At 41.6% G+C, this 22975-nt stretch overlaps 1 protein-coding gene across 1 annotated transcript; it reads left to right on the top strand.

The window, feature by feature from the left end:
* Positions 1 to 467: 467 nt before the first annotated feature.
* On the top strand, positions 468 to 19779 carry LOC138611849 (E3 ubiquitin-protein ligase MARCHF6-like). The gene is made up of 26 exons (XM_069685102.1): positions 468 to 593; positions 1922 to 2021; positions 2252 to 2325; positions 3879 to 4022; positions 4191 to 4263; positions 4527 to 4707; positions 5229 to 5466; positions 5621 to 5682; positions 6040 to 6072; positions 7119 to 7170; positions 7320 to 7378; positions 7469 to 7549; positions 7731 to 7799; positions 7954 to 8028; positions 8267 to 8401; positions 8505 to 8624; positions 9580 to 9680; positions 9855 to 9992; positions 10186 to 10381; positions 10486 to 10555; positions 10635 to 10816; positions 10914 to 11048; positions 12273 to 12362; positions 12580 to 12712; positions 14754 to 14889; positions 16428 to 19779. The coding sequence occupies exons 1-26, from the start codon at positions 575 to 577 to the stop codon at positions 16504 to 16506; spliced, it is 2775 nt and encodes a 924-aa protein (XP_069541203.1). The 5' UTR covers positions 468 to 574; the 3' UTR covers positions 16507 to 19779.
* The last annotated feature ends 3196 nt before the right edge of the window (positions 19780 to 22975 follow it).

Here is a 22975-nt window from a genome sequence, read left to right as displayed (position 1 = left end):
GCTCATCCATCAAGTGGGCTGTAACATGTGTGATAATCAAACCTGACTTCGGTTCAAAAAGCAAGTAATGGTGATGACTTAATTAAATTCCGTAGAGGAATAAGTTGTACTGGCTATGAATTATTCTATCACGTGATTATGAATAGTCAGTTGAAGTGCAAGTTGAAATTTTTTATACATGTACAGAAATTATTTGCACATAGAGTAAGACGTTTTGAAAGTCTGTCTGACAGAGGATTATTTTGTATGTTATCTAAAAAAAACTGTTCGGTGTCCTGTTCTAAGGCTTGCTTGTATATTTATTAAAATCAAAATGGAGTAGTAAACGTTGCTTTTTGCGCTTGGGTGCCATCTAGTGGTGAAAACACCAAACACTCATGTTGTTGCTTGGAGTACATCCTGATCGCCCGTTGGTGTAACGTTGGATATTTAATGAAAAGGCTTCATTCTTATGACAACTTTAGTCACGTCACAGATAATCGGAGCTTAAACTAAACAACTTGAAATGCTTACATGTAGATAGCTAGCGGTCATCGCCGACTAGCTGGACTACAGTGGAGCAGGGCCAGTCAAGATGGACACCGCCGACGAAGGTAGCTAAAACTTTATTAGCCAGTTGTTAACATTAATTGCTTTAACTGCTCATTTATGTCGGTGTCGCATTCCAACTAACCCTCAACTTATGTTAGCTGTAACAGCTGATTATGCATCAGGTTAAACTTTTGCAAAGGTTCAACATAATCGTAGAAACCGCTAGTCAATTAGCTAGTCAGCTGGCTAGCATTAGCTCACAACCGTTAGCGATCAGCTGTTAATAAAAACAGCCACGCGAGCTTTCTTTAGTCCTGCTTTCTAGACACTTCATGCATTGTGGTGATAGAAGTCTAAGAGTACGGCCTTTCCCCATCAAATATATAACTTCAATGACTAGCTAATTATCAGTTCCGAAATAACGTTAAATAAGTTTGCGATCGTTGTCATAACATTAAGTAATATAGTACGATGATATCAAGTTAACGTCTCATTGACACACTGCATCACTCCACCCACTTCACTTGGCTCGTATAATATGCTAGACGCATTTTTACCAAAGTAAAAATATTGCGCAAACTTAGTCAACGGCACATTTTTTTATCTTGTTATTTTCGATTTTCTTGGACTAATGTATCGTTGTAGTCGTACTACGGAAGCCCTTAGCGGACATGCATCCATACATTTTATTTCCTCAGTTTTACCATGATAACGAGATAAATAGGTCGAGATCTCCAGAAAACAACAGAAATTAAATCGATATTAGGTTAAAACGGAGTAAATGGAGTATGAATGCATGTCCGTTAAGGGCTTCCGTACGTCTGTATAAACCACCCCAATGCTTGTTCTGTGTGCTCTATTTGTGCTACAACAAAGGGAATCACAATTAGCTTGGTATTCGTTGTTCACCAGTGATATTTTGTTCTGATGAATATAGCTAAAATTTAACATGTCAGTGGTTCAAAATGTACTGTAGTTATTCTCACTGATATTATGCTCCTGCATCCAGAGCTAATTATAGTTAGTGTATGTCATACAGTGACACAGGTAATCCAAGGATTACAGTATGCCCTACTGTCAGTATATGACCTGCACTTTTCTATTACCTAAAGACACATAACCATGTTATTCAATTTGTTGCTAAATGAGTTCAAAATTCTCAAAATACTGAGAGAACTTAAATGCATTTGTTTGTTTGTTTGTTTTACATTTGGCTTTATACCTAAGGTGTGCTATAAGTTTAGATCTTTGGATCAAGATAAACAACTGCTCTGTTGAGGAAATGGAGATGAATTTAGATAGAAAGAGAAAGATAGAAGAGTTAATTAAATGAAATATCATTGGAGTAGGATCTCATGCTATGGTATGTTATTGTGTGCCTAATGTACAGCAGACATCTGTCGGGTATGTCGGTCAGAAGGGACCCAGGACAAGCCGCTCTTCCATCCCTGTGTCTGCACTGGCAGCATTAAGTTCATCCATCAAGAATGGTACGTTCAATGACAAAGTTGTTCACAATTGTATAGTTTAATTTATTTTTCCTGCCTCTGCTTTATCTGTAAGGCTCAAGTTAGGGTATTATGTGTCTAAATTTGTAACCTGTCAGTTTGATTGCTTTTGCAGAAGTTTAATTTGTTTGTGATTCGTAATAGTATTTTTAAACATGGAGTCCATTAAATACAACCTGTGAACTCACAAAGTGCTCTCTATGTTTTTACAGCTTACTGCAGTGGTTGAAACACAGCAGAAAAGAATACTGTGAATTATGCAAACACAGGTTTGCATTTACACCAAGTAAGTTGTTGTTTTTTTTCAGTGCATTAATGGTGCTTTAATTTGTTGTTAGCTTTTCTTAGTACCTAATTGGCCCTGTTTACACCTGAGGGCTATGACACAAAACCTAGATAGCGGATTAAGCCGTGATTTTCCACTTATCCTGGCTGAACTGTCGTGACTCGGTTTCACGAAAGCGGTGGCACATAAGTTACCATGGAGATTTATTCTGTGCAGCTAGCCTTCTCCAGACCAGGCTAACAGCCAGGCTTGATTATTCCTGGTACCAGTTATCAGTTCAGTCAGCAGTCACTGCGATCGGACACTAATTTGTATGTGAGCAGGAAACTTCTAGTAATCCCAGCGAGCATTTTTTCAGCTGAAAAGACGTTTAAAAAGGTATTAATGAAGAACGTCAGCATCCAGGGGTTGTTGCAGTCAGAGCTGCACTGCCGAAGTAGCTTGGCATGCGCAGTCTTCCTTTTTCTTCTTCTGTGGAGAATGTTCAAAACAGCTCCCTGATGTCTCTGTACCTTCTTGTTAACATCACACATCTCCCATAAAGCGCGGTGTTTAGGATTTTTTTAAAAATTGAAATTAAAATGCATTGAGATTACGTCTTTGTGTAGACCGGATTACACCCACCGCTGCATATGATTTTGGAGAAATGGCGCTACAATCATCACTTTCGTCACCCTTTCATTGCTAAAATAGTTAATTGCACATTATATACATATATAGCTACATGGTCGTAATGTATTCTAGTATTGTGGATGAGTGGTTGTAATTTATCTTGATGGTAAATTTCCTGAGTAACTTCTCCATTTCAGCATCAGTAAATCTATGATCGTGGTCTTTTGAAGAAAAGCATGAACACGAATTTCTTTTTCTTTTTTTTTTTGAGATTATTTTTTTGGCCTTTTTTGGCTCTATTTTTATAGGACAGCTGAAGATAGACAGGAAATGTTGGGAGTAGAGAGTGGGGGATGACATGCACAAATGATCGGCAGACCGGGAGTCGAACCTGCGATCAGTGCGACGAGGACTGTAGCCTCTGTACATGGGGCGCCTGCTCTACCGACTGAGCTAAACAGCGCCCCTGAACACGAATTTCTGAGAATTACTTACACCTGGCTTGACCTAGCTGCACCTGTTCGGCCTGGCTCGACCTACGTGAAACCGATTAAACCAGGATGCACTAACTAGGCTCGGCCAATCCTCGCTTTTTCCCTTATCCTGGCTTTCTGAATTCTGCTTTTGTGAAATAGCCCCCTGGTATCAACATGCATCCTGACTGATGAAATCACAAGTGGACAGCTTTAAGTACAGCAGGTCATCATTATGAAAACAATCAACAGATAAAAAGTGTGATACAGATTGCAGAGGAGAGACAGGAAGCGTGATTTTGAGGGTCTTCGTGCCTTTATTTAAAGCTGTCCACTTCTGATGAGACCACCCAGGATGCACTTTAATATTAGGTATAACCAGGGCCATCATGACTTATCGACTCCCCTCACTTCCACTTTCCTCACCCTCTCGCTTTTCCCTCCATCGTCCCCCTTTTTCTTCTCCAGTCTACTCTCCAGACATGCCATCTCGCCTGCCTGTCCAGGATATCTTTGCAGGCTTGGTCACCAGTATTGGAACGGCCATCAGATACTGGTTTCACTACACGCTGGTGGCCTTTGCCTGGCTTGGAGTGGTGCCTCTTACAGCATGTAGGTGACATCATACCTATGTTACAAAAAAGAAAGACAAATATACATTTTAGCAACAGTTCTGTTGTTTCCGGACATAGTATGCAGCATCCAATTACATCCATCAAAGTTAGAAAATTGACAGTTCTGAGAAGTTTTTTTTCCCTTGTTTGTTTGATTTTCTTGCAGGTCGAATCTACAAGTGTTTATTTACAGGCTCTGTGAGCTCTCTCCTTACCCTGCCATTAGATATGCTTTCAACGTAAGTTTGAATTCCACTTTTGTTTTTCCTATTCCCATCTCTTACACTGTGATGTTCCTGCATAGTGTTGGTCTTTGTGCTGTCAGTATTTTTAGTACCATAGTGATGGTTAAGATCTGATTAGTGATCAAAAAATAATAATTGTTCATCCCATCCACAACATCACCTTTTATTTTCCTTTGTCCAGTTCTCTGAGGTGAAGTAATGTGTCAAATAGTTGTAAAATACAAAATAAAACCATAATGTTTCTTCTTTCCTGGTAGACAAAACCTGCTTGCAGACTGCCTGCAGGGGTGTTTTGTGGTCACTTGCACCCTGTGCGCCTTCATAAGCCTGGTGTGGCTCAGAGAGCAGATCGTTCACGGTGGTGCACCTCTGTGGTTAGACCAGAATCAACAGCCTCTAGTTCCCAACCAGCCACAGGGTCCTGCACCAGCAAATGAGGTGAGAGCTCTTTATCTTGCTAAATAACATATTTTTCCTTTTTTTTTTCTTCCTGCACATCCAGCTGGACAGATAGAGGCCTCTAACCAACAACTAATGAACTCTGACAGAGTTGGCACAATGACAGGTTTGTATCTGTAAATATAAGCCAGAGGAATTTGTGATTAAAGTTGTTTGATTAAAATCGACTTTTTTCATTTAGTGAAGAATATTATGCAAGTTAAACTTTCTCTCATACTGTGCCAGTTTTCTGTATTAGGTTTTTCTGCCTGCCTGAGGTAACTTCAGGCCCGTAATCCTTTCAGTACATTTTGACTGTGTCTACAGATCAACAAACAAGTAAAGCAATGCTTATGAGATTGTGTGATTTGTTTTTTACCTCCATAAATTAACCTTTTCAAAGCTATCATTGTGGTTATTGAACATCTGGGAACTGAAATGCTAGTTAATTGAACCGTGAGCAGGCAGTGCTGTAGATAAGGAACTCATATTTGTCTTTGTATTATTTTATGATTCTGCAGGTACCAGGTGGTAACGCTGGAGTCAACGCTCAGGCTGCAGACGGTGCAGAAGCACGGCACCCTGCAGACCCTGCTCAGGACGGACTGGAGCCTGCCAACCAACATGAAGCTGGTAACCAAGAAGAAGAGGCTGAACTTGACGACGAGGAAGATGATGACGACGGGGAGGACGATGACGAGGAGGAGGATGAGGAAGGCAGGGAAGAGGATGCTGCTGATGCCAATAATGGAGGACAAGGTTAGCCTCATGTGAACTGTGGTTTTAATTTCTCCAAAAAGGAATACATGAGGAAAACTAGGAAAAGCAAACTACGTGTTAACCTTCCACAAAGGCACATGTGACTGCACATTGCAGCTGTTCTGTTTCAGTCGTTTCTTTTGTTCCTCTGCAGAAGATTTGAACTGGAACGCCCTCGAGTGGGACCGTGCAGCAGAGGAGCTGACCTGGGAAAGGGTAAGAATCTATTATTTTTATCCCTCTGTCTCCTGCTCCATAAAGTGCTGGGAGTTAGGACAGAAGTATAAAAAACACAAAGTGAAAGAAGGGTAGCAGTTAGTTGGCAGATGAATTTGGGCTAAAAGCTTCTGTGACAGGAAAAACGCATCCTGTGGTAGTGTGTTTAAGCATCAGTGGATTCTTTCTATGTCCAGAAGGCTGTTTGGAAGTGGTCAGGGGCGGGCTCAACGAATGCCTCTGTTGTATTAGAAGATGTTGCAGTCATTTAATAGAAGCAGCAGATGTGGTAAAAGTAGTAAAATGACCATGTGTACCATAAGGGATCATTCTGACTCTGCTTTCTTTGTGTCCCAGATGCTAGGGCTGGATGGCTCCCTAGTTTTCCTGGTAAGTGAACACTGTCTTTCTACTCCTTTAGGCACAGTTACAAGGGAAACTCCAAACCAAATCATAGTGTAATGGACTGTCATACAGTTTGCCATGTACAAGAAAATATATTTTTCCAGGTCTGATTCAGTGGCTGGTTCAGATGTTTGTTATGTCACTGTACCCACTGCGCAGGTCATCACAGTGGCACGCTGAAAACCTGTCTGACTAGAATGAGCTCTGGTAAAGATTATATTCAGGATTACAGGAAGCAAATAGATAAAAAGGTTTATGCTAATCAACAGGGGGAATACACAACCAAGCATCAATGAAGATAAATTGTCATTCTAAGGTGGGGGAGACCCAACTCACAAGATGTTCAAATGGGAAATGGCATGGTCTCACAGCTTCATGTTAAATAATGCACAAATGGAGCATCACCACAGGGGTTCCCTGGGGAAACTTCACAGACTTGATTAGCACCTATCTGAAAGAGGAAGAAATCAGCAATACACTCTAAATCCATGGTTCTCAACTGGTGGGTCGGAACCCATAAGTGGGTCGCAGAGCTGTTTTCAGTGGGTCGCGGATGTGTGCTTGGGAAAAAAAAGTTAGTGTCCTTTGATGTGCGTGGAACAGTAGTGGTAGTTTAATCATACTCCATGTATTCACTGATTGTAGAATCCCAGCTACAGTTACATTCTTGAAACTTGATGAGCCCTACAGTGGTTGCATTTATGTCGCCGTTTTTAGCATACAGCATATTCTGTAAAGAGAATATTTTCCCCTTATCCACTGCCATCATTTTGGTTAAACCATAATTATTTACAGTTTAGACAACTAAGTCCTTGTTTATGCAGATCTCTTCAATAGAGGTGGCAAGTTCAAAGCTAGCATTACTCATACAGTCATCATTTCCACCTTTATGGAAAAAACAATTCAAAATAATACTGTATAGTGGAAATTCCCTTTAACAACCACATTGTAATTATGAAACATATGAAATCTTCATTGCGTTACAGCTAGAAATAGCTTTAAGGGACCCTTGTTGTATGTGTCTTTTCTAGGAGCACGTGTTCTGGGTGGTGTCTCTCAACACACTCTTCATCCTGGTCTTCGGTAAGTAAAACATTGCAGTTATAATTAATTCCATATTAAGCTATTACTTTTGAGAACCGACATAGTTTTAACAGGAGAGTAAAGTCCTGTGTAGCTTCTTATACACGCCACTATGTTCAGATTCTAACCTCATTTGTATCTGTCTCCAGCTTTCTGCCCTTATCACATCGGTCATTTCTCAGTGGTTGGACTCGGCTTTGAAGACTATGTGAGTTAACTGCAATGCATTAGGGACACTTCCTCACTAGTTTGTGGGTTTGTTGTGCAATTCTTTGACGATGTTATTATTTGTGTGCAGGTCAAAGCTTCTCACTTCGACGGCCTCATCACCACCATACTGGGTTACATCCTCCTGGCTGGAGCTCTCATAGTCTGCCATGTATCCTCAACTTTAAAAAGAACTAAGAGTACTTAGTGCATGAAAAGACAAAGTATGGCTGTGCATAAAGGTTTGAAGTTGTATCTGAGTCATTCGTGTTTATTTCAGGTGGGTTTTGTGCAAATACTGAATGTTGTTTGTCTCACATTTGGCTGTTAGTCCTTAACCGTGCTTCCTTCAGGCGTTGGCTTCATTAGTGCGCTTCCAGCGGTCCAGACGCCTCCTGGGTGTCTGCTACATTGTTGTTAAGGTAAATTAGAGACAAAAGATTTCAGTGTTTCTCAAAAAGGTATTTTGTTCTTATCAAAACACTTTAATTTGAAGCAGTTATTAGATGAATTATGAAAACAGAAACAAATTATAACAACAGGAAATTAATTGTGTTTTATTTTTATACGTTGCAGGTGTCCCTGCTGGTTGTCATGGAGATAGGCTTGTTCCCTCTGATTTGTGGCTGGTGGCTCGACATTTGCTCACTGGTAAGACAATCACGCAGAGTAAACTGTATTGATCCTGTTTAAAACGGTCATGAGCTGTTCCCTTAATGACTCACCGAACAGAGTGAATGCAAAGATGAATGGTGATGCAGCGTAAACACATTTTAGGAAGAAACTTTTGCAATATTAAAGGTTTTGGACCAATTACTAAAACAGAATTAGTGTATCACAAATATTATTGAAGGCTCAGTCAATAAAGGATATCCTTTTTTCATTGCAGGAGATGTTTGATGCGACTCTGAAGGACAGGGAGCAGAGTTTTGACTCGGCCCCCGGTACCACCATGTTCCTCCACTGGCTGGTCGGCATGGTCTACGTCTTCTACTTCGCCTCCTTCATCCTTCTGCTGAGAGAGGCGAGTGCAGGCTACTCACAGAAACCTGTTGCGTCTTTTCTTAAAACTCCTAAAACCGTCTGCAGCATTTATCTTAAGCTTGTGCTTGTTTGTTTGGTTTCAGGTGCTTCGTCCCGGTGTGTTGTGGTTCCTGAGGAACTTAAATGATCCAGACTTCAACCCAGTCCAAGAGATGATCCACCTGCCCATCTACAGACACCTGCGGAGGTTTATTCTCTCTGTGGTCAGTCAAGCCTTCCTTCCCAAACCAACCTTCAGTAACTGAATAGCGCAGAGATGGCTGTTTGCTCTGATGCTAAATACATGAAAATATGCTGCTGTCATTTTACATCTGTGCATTATCAGTCATAAATATAAATTAAGGTGCAAAAGTGACAAAATTAGGAATAATAAAGACAGAATAGATCATCTCAGTATGGACAGATTAAAGAGAAGTGTTTAACAGAAGTTATGAGGTTACAACAGACGGGTTTCGTCGATGCATCTTATTAGGTTTAGCTCTGTGAAAATACAATAGAACAGAAAATACTTTTTGCTTCAAAAGGCAGAATTTTTTCTTTGACTTGCATGTGCAAATATATGCCATATAAACACAGGGTAACACATGTACCCAAGTGGCCCATTTAAAACCATTCAAAACACTTTAAACACAACATATACATAACAAAAAACAGATACAATAGTGCATTAACATTAAAGGAGGGCAACGGGTCGCACAGTCACAGGCCCTGGGTCGCAGACAGCATCGCACCCCGGAAGTAAAAGGTGAAAGGTAGAATCCTCTGCAGTCTATAGGCTGGTTAGCGGTGTAGAAGAGCCAACAGATGGAAGAGCCTCTCACTGAAAACACCCTGGCCTCTAATTATTTCTCAGCTCTTACCTCTGTGATATCTTTCCTTGCCTCCTCTCCTCACATCTTAGTCCCTCCCTCCTGAAATTCCGGTGAGGAGGCAATTTAGAGACAAAAGTAGCAGCATCAGGCATTAAACTGTATGAGACGTGCATTCTTCAGAGCTGTCAATTTAAAATAGTGAATTGAATATCATTTGTGTTCATGGATGTCTCCTTGGGCGCCTCCCTTTGGAGGTTTTTGTTTGCGACAGGATACCGATTCTTTACATGTCTAACAAGCTTTGATTTGTTGTTTTCTTCCTGTTTGTGTGTGTGTGTATTTCCAGGTGGTGTTTGGCTCCATAGTTCTGCTGATGCTTTGGCTTCCCATCAGAATCATTAAGCTGTTCTTCCCAACCTTCCTTCCCTACAACGTCATGCTTTACAGGTACACACTGCGACACTACATTATCATGTAACTTCCAGGAACGTTGCAGGCTGAACATGACATTGCAGAAACGTAAACAGGATGCTGCTACAGAAAATGAGCTGCCTTTTCTCGTCATACAGACAGTATGTTAAATAAACTGAACATTAATGAGTTTACGTCTGGTCTCTGCAGCGACGCCCCGGTCAGCGAGCTGTCACTGGAGCTGCTGCTGCTTCAGGTTGTTCTGCCGGCGTTGCTGGAGCAGGGTCACACTCGCCAGTGGCTAAAGCGGCTCGTCCACGCCTGGACGTTCACTGCTGGATACGTGCTGTAAGTGTTAAACACGCACACACTGCAATTTTAATGATACAACGGCTTAAAAGGATAACGTGATCGCTATTTAGGACAGTGTTCATATGCCATAGATGTTGAACCGCGTGGGTTGCAAAAAGGTTTTTACAGTTGTCACTTCACAGTCGTAGCACTAAGACAAAATAATTACTCACCCATGGCTCCCCCACAGTGACCTTCACTCCTACCTACTGGGGGATCATGAAGACGAGGACAACCAACCAAATAACAACCCACCTGGTCGCCACAACAACAACAGGATCCCTGGCCTTGGGGAAGGGCTCCATGCTGCCCATCAGGCCATCCTGCAGCAGGGCGGTCCTGTGGGTTTCCAATCGTACCACCGGCCGATCAACTTCCCCCTCAAGGTGACTCAGTGTTATTTTTCTCATATCATATAATTATATGAAGCCTATTATGCTGCTACAAATTTTCCTGCACATGTTAACTTCTCTTCTTTTTGTGTGTTCAGATCGTACTGCTGGTCGTGTTTATGTGTGTCACGCTGTTACTGGCGAGTCTGATCTGCCTCACACTGCCAGGTAAGTTGTGTGGTTGTACCTTTCCTGTTCTCAGTAGTTCTTTACGTCCTCCATTCATCCTCCTCGTCCTCTGTCTCAGTCTGTGCGGGGCGCTGGCTGATGTCCTTCTGGATGGGCAGTGCCATGGTTCATGAGCTGTACACAGCAGCCAGCGGTCTGTACATCTGCTGGCTGTCGATTCGAGCTGCCACCGTGCTGCTGTCCTGGATGCCGCAGGGACGGATGGTCATCATGATCAAAGTCCACGAGTGGACGCTCATGGTAATGTAGATCTCCACGGTCCTCCTAGCCTATGGCAGAAATGAAGCGTTCCCTCTAATATGTGTAATGTTGTATTTTGACATCTTGCTGAAAACAGATCCTAAAGACCATCGTGGTGGCCGTGATGCTAGCTGGTGTGATTCCTCTGCTGTTGGGTCTGCTGTTTGAGCTGGTCATCGTAGCTCCTCTCAGAGTCCCACTGGACCAGACGCCTCTCTTCTACCCCTGGCAGGTAGGTTGGCAGGGTTTGTATGCATGAGAATATGAGTGACCATATGATTGTACACATCGAAATCATGAGGAATTTATTTGCACCGAAACCGAGGAAAATTGTTTTGCTGTGCTCACGAGTTGTCAGTACCTCTGAAATGTCAAGCCATGTCTTGTTTACGTTCTTCGATCATGTATTTCCTGGCTCATATGCAGGGTTGGGAGGGTTACTTTAAAACTGTATTCCGATATAGTTACGAATTACCTGTTAAAAAAATGTATGTAATCACAATTTTTAAGTAACGTAACTGTTGCTGTTGGATTACTTCAGTGCTAAACCTGCAAATAAAGAAGAGAGAAAAGAAATTTCAATACTTTTGTGCTGCGCAAATGCCCGATTCAATGAATACCGGTAATTATACACATTTAAATACACTTTGTTAAGTCTGCTGTTCGCACTACTTCACACTCAAACTTCAAGTAAACTGCTATAAACTTATTCCAGTCTGGAGCTTGTGTTTTTAAGATAAGATAATCCTTTATTGATCCCAAGGGGGGGGAATTCGGGGCAAATTTTTACCCACACCATCCCGGCCACGGCCATCACCAGAGTCACAAAATATTTCTTAGCAGTAGAAGACGACAGGTTAGCTACCATTTTTAATTCTGTGCAGCTGATGTTAGCGGTTGGTCTCGCCTGTAAATGTTTCCTTAAATTAGATGTTGAGTCCTTGGATAATGACAGCATTTTAACAGCCGGAAGGCATAACCTGCACTGTACTGCCATGTTGCTCCTGGCCCTTTTTGAGGAGCGCTGTGGTGTTATCAGAGACGATCAGACGGAGGGTTTAAAAATGAGACGTCAGATGTTACAGAGCATCTTTGGTGTTATATCGTCTTCATTTTAAAATGTAATCCTGCTAGTATTTTAATAAATGTATCTGTAATCTAATAAGCTCTTTTTTTGCCTGTAACTGGAACAGAATACAGTTGCCTGTTTTTTGTACCCTCATCACATAATGCCGTTACTTGTTATCGTTACTCCCCAAGCCTGCTCATATATAGTATTTACCTTTTTCAGATTGTTGTTCCTGTTTGGGCTCTCTGTGTTCAGATGTCAGAAACATTTGTGAATTTTGTCTTAAAATGGAATGGCGAGAAAAGATTTTTATATCTAATAGTAGCAGTAAAAATGCATGAGACAAACATGGTTGTATCTTGGTTGTTAACTGGTTGTGTTTTGCAGGACTGGGCTCTGGGCGTGCTTCATGCTAAAATCATTGCTGCTATCACACTGATGGGTCCTCAGTGGTGGCTCAAAACCGTCATTGAGCAGGTCAGTCTCTTGAAGTTACATAAAACACTTACATTTAGATATGCTGTAAAGATGATCATCTTATGTAATGTGTAGTATGTTTTGCCTTTTCTAATCTGTCTATAGAAGCATACTCTAGGATCTAATCTGAATTCTGTTTGTGTAGTTTTCTACTAAAGCTTTAATATAACAGTTATCTTGTTATGAAGTTTGTTCTCCCTCTCTCTCGCTCCTTCAGGTGTATGCTAACGGCATCCGAAACATTGACCTCCATTTCATCGTGCGAGGGCTGGCTGCTCCCGTCATCTGCGTCCTGCTGGTGTCTCTCTGTGTGCCCTACACTATCTCCCAAGGCATCACACCACTGCTGGGTGAGTCTCCATGTATGCGTATGTGTCTGGAGGAAAACATGATTTCTGTGGTACCTTCATGTGCCCGAACAAGCATCAGTTTTCAGGGTAGTCGAGTAGGCAGAGCAGAGTTTAGGTTCCTTCATCTCTTTCTCAATGTTTCAGTTTCCTTACTGTTTCTGCTGAACATCGTCCTCTTGTGGAGAATCAAATTGTCTTTTATCAAAGCTTTAAGCTCTTTACACCAGTGAATTTGTTGTTTTGAGTTGCAACCAAGGATTAAAGGGAAATTAAATAATTGAAAAGCTACATTACATGTTTTTATATACACTCACCGGCCACTTTATAAGGTAGAATTTGCAAGTACTGTGTTGGACTCCCTTTTGCCTTCAGAACTGCTTTAATTCTTCGTAGATTCAACAAAGTGCTGGAAACATTCCTCAGAGATTTTGGTCCATAGTGACATGATGGCATCACGCAGTTGCAGCAGATTTGTCGGCTGCACATGATGCGAATTTCCCGTTCCTCCACCTCCCAAAGATTGAGATCTGGCGACTATGGAGGCCATTTGAGTTCAGAGAACTCATTGTCTGTTCAAGAAACCAGTTTGAGATGATGTGAGCTCTGTCACCTGGCGTGTTATCCTGTTGGAAGTACAGTACTGTTGGGTGCACTGTGGTCATAAAGGGATGGACATGGTCGGCAACAATACTCAGGTAGGCTGTGGCGTTGAAACGATGCTCAATTGGAACTAAGGGGCCCAAAGTGTGCCAAGAAAATATCCCCCGCACCATTACACCACCACCAGCCTGAACCGTTGATACAAGGCAGGATGGATCCATGCTTTCATGTCAAGTTCTGAACCTACCATCCGAATGTGGCAGCAGAAATCAAGACTCATCATTCGTTGAATTGTAGCCTCAGTTTTATGTTCCTAGCTGACAGGAGTGGCACCTGGTGTGGTCTTCAGCTGCTTCAACGTTCGGCGTGTTGTGCGTTCACAGATGCTCTTCTGCATACCTCAGAGTGGTTATTGCCTTTCTATCAGCTCGAACCAGTCTGGCTGTTCTCCTCAGACCATCCGCCATCAGCAAGGCATCTTTTTCGCCCAGAGAACGTCCGCTCACTGGATACTTTCTCTTTCTCGGACCATTCTCTGTAAACTCAAGAGATGGTTGTGTGTGAAAATCCCAGTAGTCCAGCAGTTTCTGAAATACTCAGACCGACAACCATGCCACGTTCAAAATCACTTAAATCACCTTTCTTCCCTGTTCTGATGCTCGCTTTGAACTTCAGCAGATCGTCTTGAACATGTCTACGTGTCTAAATGCACTGAGTTGCTGCCATGTGATTGGCTGATTAGATATTTGCGTTTAAGAGCAGTTGAACAGGGGTACCGAATACACCTAATATACACCTGGCAGGTTTTTAACTTATGTTTTCATTTAACTTTCATAACAGTTCAAGAAAACTCAAAAAAAGGGAAGTTCTGTACTTAATATTGATTTACTGATAAAAACAAACAAAGCGATGGGACTTCTGCTTTAGTATTTAACAACTAAATAAAACTGTTAACCCTACAAGTCGAGCTAAACTAAAAGGAAGCTTAACGGTTGTTTCCTTGTGTTGTTTTGGGTTTTGTCTAAATTAGAAATGGTTGCAGATAAACTCAGGCAGAGGGGTTGCAGACACGCTCAGATATCATCAGGCAACAGCCCAAGCAGATCCACATTAATGGACACGGGGCTCATTTGAGAAGGGCTTTTTATGCAAAGCCTACCCAAGGCACCAATTATTGTGTAAACAATTGTTTTTGATGTCGACCACGCTTGCGTTTAAAAAACTAGTCAATTAAAGATTGCCAGCCTTTGTGGTAATCAGGGTTTTGGCTATTGCACAAGCCAAAATGCAATTGATTGTTTTTGTCTTTCATTTACTCCCTGAACTCTTGGCTCCATCAGCTCCCCAGAGACACACACACACACTCATTAAGAGGAGATTCTGTTCCAGTGTTTATTCTGTCTTCCCTTCCTTTCCCCCACCTCCCCCCTTCTTTTCTCAGGTGTGCAGCCAGAGATGCAGACGCTGGTGGAGAGGAGGATCTATCCCTTCCTCCTGATGGTGGTCATTCTTTTAGCCATCCTGTCCTTCCAGATACGACAATTCAAGCGCCTCTACGAGCACATCAAGAATGACAAGTCAGTAGACCTAAAAACTCTGAACAGACACATCACCTGTGTGTTTTACCTACTCAAAAGTTTGGCCGTTTTAAACGAAGCTTTGACTACTCCTTCCTTTTTTTAATGAAGTCTAATGAATGATGCATACCAGCTGTCTGCCTGATGGCAGCAGGTGTATTATACATTTTTTAATCTTGTGCTTTCTCATTGTTTTAACTCACCCCACCGTCGTTTTAACTAAATCATAAAGCAAGATGAAGGAGTTCAGGCAGCTAGTGTGCTAAAATTAGTTGCAGCTCGGATCACTGCTCCCAAAGCCCCGCTGTGTTATGAGATGAGGAGGAGACGTCTTTGTAAACAACCTTTAAACGACAAAAACTGAACATATTAACAATGTAGGCTCAGCTCGCAGCCCCTCTTGGGCCCCTGAAACCCACTTCAAAATCACGGACTGTTTTGTGTTGTTCCAAGGAATACCCCAGTCGAATACTTTTTGCATTGTAAATCTGCAAAAAGAAAATCTAATTCTGCATATTTGAACCTGAATCTTTAAACAAAATCAGCGTGGGGCTGTTTTTCTTTGGCAAATTATTTCAGTCTGTTCAAGTTTCGACACCAGAACTTGAGCATTATTTGTCCTAAGGGGATTCAGCCAGCGCTACTTGTGTTGTTTTAGTAAACCTTGCTGCCTCCTCCTAAAGGACTTGTTATTTCACTAGTTATATATACTGTATGCTGGGAATTAGGGCTGTCACTTTACCCAAAAATAATTTTCCAACGAATTCAACGTGATATGGAATTCGTTCGAATTACACATGGCACGTTATTTATGGTACATACAGCATTTCTGAGGTGCGTTACTGAGCTAGCTACAGCTTCGGCCTGGTTGCAGAACAACGATAAGTCTCCCCTGTGCTTTCTGACTACGGTCGGGACGCTGAAGCAGGAAAAGGTTAACAACGGCTCGGCTCGTTAGTTTCCTTCATTGGTTTGTAGCAGGCGGCGTATTATCGCCATCTGTTGGAATACAAGGCGCACTGCTTTAAGCATGAGAGCATTCTGGGACTCTGGACAGAAGAAAACAGTCATCTCATTAATTATAGGCTTTGTAATTAATTGATCACAATTAATCGCATATATCAATGACACACTTCCACTTCCACACTTTAACTTTAAAATTCCACACTCTCTTTTTCACCTTACCTTCAGCCGTACGATATGTTAGACAAACGATTAGCTTCTCAGAGGAATAAAGGAGCATTTGTGGGAGCAGATTGGCCGGACACGGCTCTCTGTAAAACATCTGTTGGACAAGGCAAAGATTTTCACTTTGTTTTCTCAGACGGATAATTGTGGTCATCATAAAAACCCATCCCAGTAAAGCATGATGGCAAGCATCTACTGGTTCATGTTCATAGTGGATAAACAACCTCAAGCTAATGCATAATATAACAAATGTGCTGGAGAATAGAACGCAAATGGCTGCTATTAGTTACACAAAGGCGGTTGTTAGATATTGTTTTCACTGTATCTTCATCCTCGTGTTTCTCCTGCAGATACCTGGTCGGACAGCGACTGGTGAACTACGAGCGTAAGACGGGCAGGAGCACCTCATCGTACAGCACCTCCTCATAGACTCGACACCTCGGTGGGATCAGCGGAGCTGAGTCACTCTGCCCAGCGTTCAGAGCTTCCATCAGCTCCTGTGGTGACACCTTTTTGTTTCCTCAGCGCTTGCCTGTCAAATTCAAACAAAGCCTCTAAAACTTTTGACTGCAGTGTCGTCCTCTGACTCACCGACATCTGCTGCCATCGCAGGTGGGGAGACAAAGAACTTTAAGAGTGAAGACAAAAAGACTCGAATTCTGGCGGTTTGAGTTGTCGACTGTCTGTATTTGTCTTCAATGCAGCTGAGTTTTACATGACTTTATTTTAGAAAGGCTTGGGTTGAAATGGGGTCTAGCTTTTACCTCAGATTGTGCTTCCATTTGAATGTTTGTCGTCTAGGTCACACCAAGTCTGTGAAGGAGATCTTTGGACTGTAAGAACACTTCTGTTCCGTGAATCGTCTCAAATGACACCCTTCATCAAGTACAGCTTGTCTTTTACAAGGAGGGTCTTACCTGCTGTAGGAATGTGATTTTATTCTCTTATTTTTTTTTAGAAGTGTTAATTTTTAGTGTTTTGCTTCAGGAGTAAGCTGTTAGATTGTCCTCAGAGGATTCTTTCGAGGCGAGGATGTTGACTAAAGAAGAAAAGGAGATATTAGACAATCTGGACTCGGCCCAGGACATGCTGTTCCTTTAGATGTTCCCCTGTGAGTTTAACAGTTCCCTGAGAAAATCCACCTTCACACAGTGCAGCGAGAAGTGAGGCTTCAACTAAGAATATTTAAACTGGAACTCCAAACATTTCAGAATGTGCCTGTTACATTAGTCTGACACTGATTTTTAAGATGTTCTGGTAGTATAAAAAAACAAACATGGTAGCTTGCTTATTAGCTTGAAGTGCTGCTAATCAGCTAATGAGACTCTTACATGTCTGCGCTCAGTGAACAGTGAGAAGAAAGAACAGCAAAAAACTCTCTTGAACTGTACTGACAGATGTCAGAGCTGTACAAAACTAACTAGAGTTAGTTCATCTCACTTGAGAGAGGGTAGAGCAAGTAATGTAACAGAGAACAAACTACAAAACTCTTAAGGGACACTCCAGTCATTTATCGTGCTGCAGATTTAAACAGCAGCAGAGGACGAGACGTCCTGACGTTTACTCCCAAGTGTTTGTCAAAGGTCCCACAGCACTGGTCCGTAACATTTCAAGTACACATATAACTGGATATGGTCTTTAATTAGACGCTCCTTGACTGATAAACACCCTCATCTTTTATATGACACACTTTTTTTGTAAAATGAACCCATTTAGAGAAAGAGGATCAAGAAACTAATTATTTACTTAAAAAGACAAAATCACTGCCTTCACATTGCAAATACCTTCACCCTGACACGTCTTTGTCTTCTGGTGTTCGATACATTGATGTTTTTCACATAACTCACTAAAAAGGCTCATATGTTGCACGCGGCCAGTTTTAGTTTAGTTTGTAGTCTTTAGTTTAGGAGAGAGTTTCACAGCCTCCCTTTAAAACAGGGCTCTCTTGTCATACTGCCGTATCCCTGGCAGGTGGTCACATTGTCGAGCTGCAGCACCATTTAAAATTAACTCTTTTTTTTTCACCTCTTCACAGCTGGTAGTTTGATTTCACTAAAGATTGATGTTGACACTGGTGATTGGTAGAATAAGGGTTCAGGGAGTCACGTTTTCAGGTTTACACAAAGGTTTGTTTTTTGTCATATGGACCTCTCTATTACAATATGAGCTGTAGTCCTAGAGGGTTTAAAACAATCAAGATCGTCAGCAAGGAAAATCAAGAGTTACAGCCGGTGGCAATTACAGTTTATCGCCATAGGTGCCGCCAAAGAGAACGAAGCTGAGATCTTTGAGATTACAACTTTAATAAATGTGAGATGGCTTGCCCTCATTGTTTCGTGTTGCAAGCTAAAGCTTAACTGGAATCACAATATAATGTATAGAATCAAGAGCCGCACGCAAATTATCAATGTAATTTAGTTTATTAACTTTGATACACAAGTTGTCAGTGTGAAGGTATAGATCAACCCTTTTTGCGAAACTTTAATTATTTCGCTTGAGACTTAAAATAAATAAGTCACATCTGTATGCTAAATAGGAAGCTAGAGCTAGGACATGCTTAGCTTAGCTTAGCATTGAGACACTAAACAAAGGAGATAGAGCTAGTCTGGCTCTGTCCTAATGTAACAAATCCACCAACCAGCACCTCTACTTAACTCTTCATGTCTCATCGGTTTTTTACATACAAAAAATTAATTGTAAAGGCGACTGTTTTGTTTTCACAAGCTGTTGTTTACTGGAACTATTTATGGCCAACTGTCTTTATGAGTGTATTTCTCAAAATGTCAAACAGTTGCTTGAAAGTCTTTAACATTTCAGTTCCTAAAACCAGTAACTCAATCAGACGCACCCTTTGCCTGGGGATGTAAAGTCAGTGTGTAGGTGTTGTCTCACTTGTGTCACCACGTTGTCTGTTCTGCTCCACTGTTGTTGTAATTGTCAAACATTTATTTCCTTTGTGTTTCAAAGCAAGTTTCAGAACTTAAAGTCAAATACACGTCATAACAAAAAAGGGTGTTACAACTTTAAAATCACAAATGACATTAAGATATTTTCAGACAGAAATCTTTAAAAAATTTCCTGCAGCCAAAACTGAATTGAATTCTCTGAGGGGTTCTTGCTCCTTCAGATCCAGAGCAGTGCGATGTTTTAATCCTTTTCCCCGACATTAATGGTCAAGTAGATTGTTTTTGTTTTCATGCAAATGTTTCAATGTGTCGCACTTTATACCACTGTATGCAATAACTTCACAATCCACTGTAACCGTCTCCACAGCAGGGCTTATGTGTCTCCCACTGAGACTGAAAGACGTCAGTATTTCACTGTGGTGACTCAGCACAGTTCACAACAGTTTAACTTGATGGCTGAATTTAAGTTTTGCATCTGTTTTGCATTTCTGGTTCATTCGAAGGTCGGTAACTATAAACTGCTTTTCTATTGATATGGATTGTAATTTACATTAACTTTAGTGCTGCTGTGTGGAATGCTCACATTATATGTATGAAGCTATAAAGTGACCTTTTAGTGAACTGAGCTGGACACTTCAAATTTTGGTCTTGAATTTCAATTTCTAGAAGCAAATGATTTCTATTTTTATATGTGCAGAAAAAGCAGTGGCATGTACTGTAACATAAAGTGGAATACTTTTAAGGTCTATTCATTGTTGGTTCATTAACATGAAACAATAATAAATAGTTGTAAGGATTTCTTAGAGTGTGTGGTTTCTTCTTTATACCCATCAGCCGTAACATGACCACTGACAGGTCGAGTGAATAACATTGATTATCTCATTACTATGGCTCATTACAAGGACACCTCGACAGAGCCCAGGAAAGGAGCTGGCACCTCTGCAGCTACCAGCCCCAATTACATACTTTGTCTGTACCGGGACTTGAACCGGCATGGAAGGCACCAAATCCCCCACTGCTCGGGGCGCATGTCCATGTGCAACCCCCTCACTCTGACATTTCTCCATTATTGCATGTCCGTGGGATCCTGTTTGTGCATGTCTAATAATTAAGTATAACTTCTTCTTCACCTGGCAGTGGGTGGGATATGTTTGGCAGCATGTGAACATTTTGTCCTCAAAGTTGATATGTTAGAAGCAGGAAAAATGGTGACTGTGATGGCTAGACGACTGGGAGCATCTCCAAAAGGAAGAAGGCAAGGCGGCGGAGGCAGTGTGATGCTTTAGGCAATGTTCTGCTGGGAAACCTGCCATTTATGTGGATGTTACTTTGACACGTACCACCTACCTAAACATTGTTACAGACCATGCACACCCCTTCATGGAAACAGTATTCCTAAAGGCAGTGGCCTCTTTCAGCAGGATAATGCGCCCTGCCACACTGCAGACATGGTTCAGGAATGGTTTGAGGAACGAGTTCAAGGTGTTGACTTGGCCTCTAAATTCCCCAGATCTCAATCCAATCGAGCATCTGTGGGATGTGCTGGACAAACAAGTCCGATCCATGGAGGCCCCACCTCGCAACTTACAGGACTTAGAGGATCTGCTGCTAACGCCTTGGTGCCAGATACCTCAGCACACCTTCAGAGGTCTAGTGGAGTCCATGCCACGACGGGTCGGGACTGTTTTAGTGACACAATATTAGGCAGTTGGTCATAATGTTATGGCTGATCTGTGTTTAATCCTCCAAAATACATTCCTCATGTCTGTTTATGTCTGGCTTAGAGCCGAGGTTCCCAATGAAAGTCCTGTTGTTTTCTGAGTTTGCTCTAATCTGTTTTTCTCTCTTATGAATAAGAGGATAATTCTCCCCCCACAGGCCCCAAAACAATTCAAACGCATTAATATTATAGGCGATGATAAGGAAAAGGAGTCCTTGAAATATGCAACCTAAGACGAGTGCTGTAAATAGACTTTGCTCTGTTGAGGGAAACACTGTGGGAACCAGTAGCCCAATGTATTTTTCTTTTTGATGACAAACTGTACTATATAAATGTATTGTATGTGTCTATAGTGGGTAAAATGAATCCTTCATTCAATATCAATGTCAGTCTGGGATAATTACCAGAACTGCTTAATAGCGCAGCTCTAGGAAACAGGATGTGGGGTTGAATCCAATTACATCTCAGCAAAGTCCTGAAAGCGAAGCAGACATTTGCAGCTGAAACAAGATTTCTTCTGTCAAGCTAATTCTGATTTTTCCAACCTGTGCTTCATTTCTCACAGTCACAATGGGATGAGCATTTTTTTAATGGCAGTCAAATCAAGGACTAAGTGCCTGCGAGCTGCGCCTCCTTAAGGAGCTCTGAAGAGATTAGTGCTGTCATAAGGAGTTTAATGTCTTTTCTTCTCTATTGTTAAACCTGACTTCAGACAGAAAACAAGTGTAACTTCTTCAATGTATTTTCATTGGGGCAGGTGATTTCAAAAGTCAACTTGCACCTCGAAAGAATCACTGATGGGCTATTTGTTTCACAGAGTGGTGTGAAGTCTTTCAGGCAGGATTTACCACTAGAGATGTGTGTGTGTTTCTGTGCCTGAGAACATGTTTGCTCAGTTTGAACTGTGTCCTGAAGTGACAAACCTTATCTGCACGAGGGAACACAAAACACTCAGAAGTAATCCACACAGAGGCTCAGTTCATGAGCATGTGAACTAGACTGATTTACAAGCCAGGCTGGCTTAGCATGTTTGGAAGAAAATCAAAGAAGTCATAGTTTGAAAGTTATATCCTCAGGGAATTTTCCTGTTCACTGTTCACCAGCTAGTCGCTAACTGTATCTGACTGCTGATTGGTGCTGGGTTGGTACTGTACAGTGTAAAATATGCTGCTGTACACACTGATGAAGGCGACATTAGGTCATGAACTTTGTTTTGGTGTAGGGTTACCACAGTCCTTCCCCTCTACCTCGTATACAAATGAAGTCATGTGGTTGGGAAATCCAATTTAAGTTGGCAGAGCTAAGTGCAGTAAAAACCAACGTAGGCTTGGCTTGGCCTTTGCACTGATGACATTAATTCTCAAATAAGACTATCTCTGTCAGAGCAAAGGTAGTGCTTGTACATGGGTGTAAACAATGTAATGAGTTTTAAGATCTGTCTAAGTGCAGATTAATGTCTAATGAAGAGGACACATTGCTTCTTTTGCTTCTTTTCTTCTGTTTTCCCTGTGCAAAACATCTTTAGGCAACCTAAGAGATTTTGTTTTTAAAGTTAAGACAACCTCCCGGCTTGTTTCATTCAATTTTACACTTCATTGTATTCTCACAGAAGACATTCAAACTCTGTCGTCACTGGGGAGGGGAATGCGACAGAACACCAAGAGCTTGAGAGAGCGACTAAAGGGATTATCGTGCGTCACTTCAAGAGAATGTCTCATCCCATTGCTGGCCATTATCAAAGGAAGCCCATGTTTCTCTACTGGGAAACACGGGATTAGTTTCTGAGCGCTGTTTCTGGTTACAGTTACTGTTTCCAACCGAGACGACTGCGAGTTCTTCTACTTTGCAGTGGACAACTTTTAACTTTTGATCAAGACTTCAGGACTTCAAGCTGCCTGTGTGGGTTCTGATGCCATGATTAAACAATGGGATAGCTTTGAGAAGAGTCACACGGAAGTGGACAATGGCTTTTCCACAATTTGTAACTCACGGATACTTGTTTTATTTGGAAATGCAATGCTGACGCTTTTTTTGTTTACTCTCTTTGGCTACTTTGAGTGAATACCTCTGATCATGCATCCGATCAAACCTTCGGTTATGACACTGTCTTTGGAAATCCTGGAAATTTATAACCCCTATGGCATCCTAAGAAGATTTATTCCACAATGACTGAGGATAGGAAGCATGTCATTATGCCATGCCTCTCCCTTTCACCTCTGATGACCCATTTCTCTTGGGAAACCTGACTTAGACGAGACAGAAGTCAATCGTC

The sequence above is a fragment of the Semicossyphus pulcher genome, unplaced genomic scaffold, assembly GCF_022749685.1.
Source record: "Semicossyphus pulcher isolate SPU_LCO1_2020_fin unplaced genomic scaffold, fSemPul1.0.p SCAF_7, whole genome shotgun sequence".
Classification (NCBI taxonomy): Eukaryota; Metazoa; Chordata; class Actinopteri; order Labriformes; family Labridae; genus Semicossyphus; species Semicossyphus pulcher.
Note: the sequence above shows the minus strand (reverse complement) of the source record. Positions and strands in the feature narration are given on the sequence as shown.

Bases quoted from the DNA above. Each gene is read 5' to 3' on its own strand.
- LOC138611849 (XM_069685102.1), top strand. The intron at 8,029-8,266 runs GTAAGACAATCA...TTTTCATTGCAG, and splicing joins GGCTCGACATTTGCTCACTG to GAGATGTTTGATGCGACTCT. The intron at 8,625-9,579 runs GTCAGTCAAGCC...GTGTATTTCCAG, and splicing joins GGAGGTTTATTCTCTCTGTG to GTGGTGTTTGGCTCCATAGT.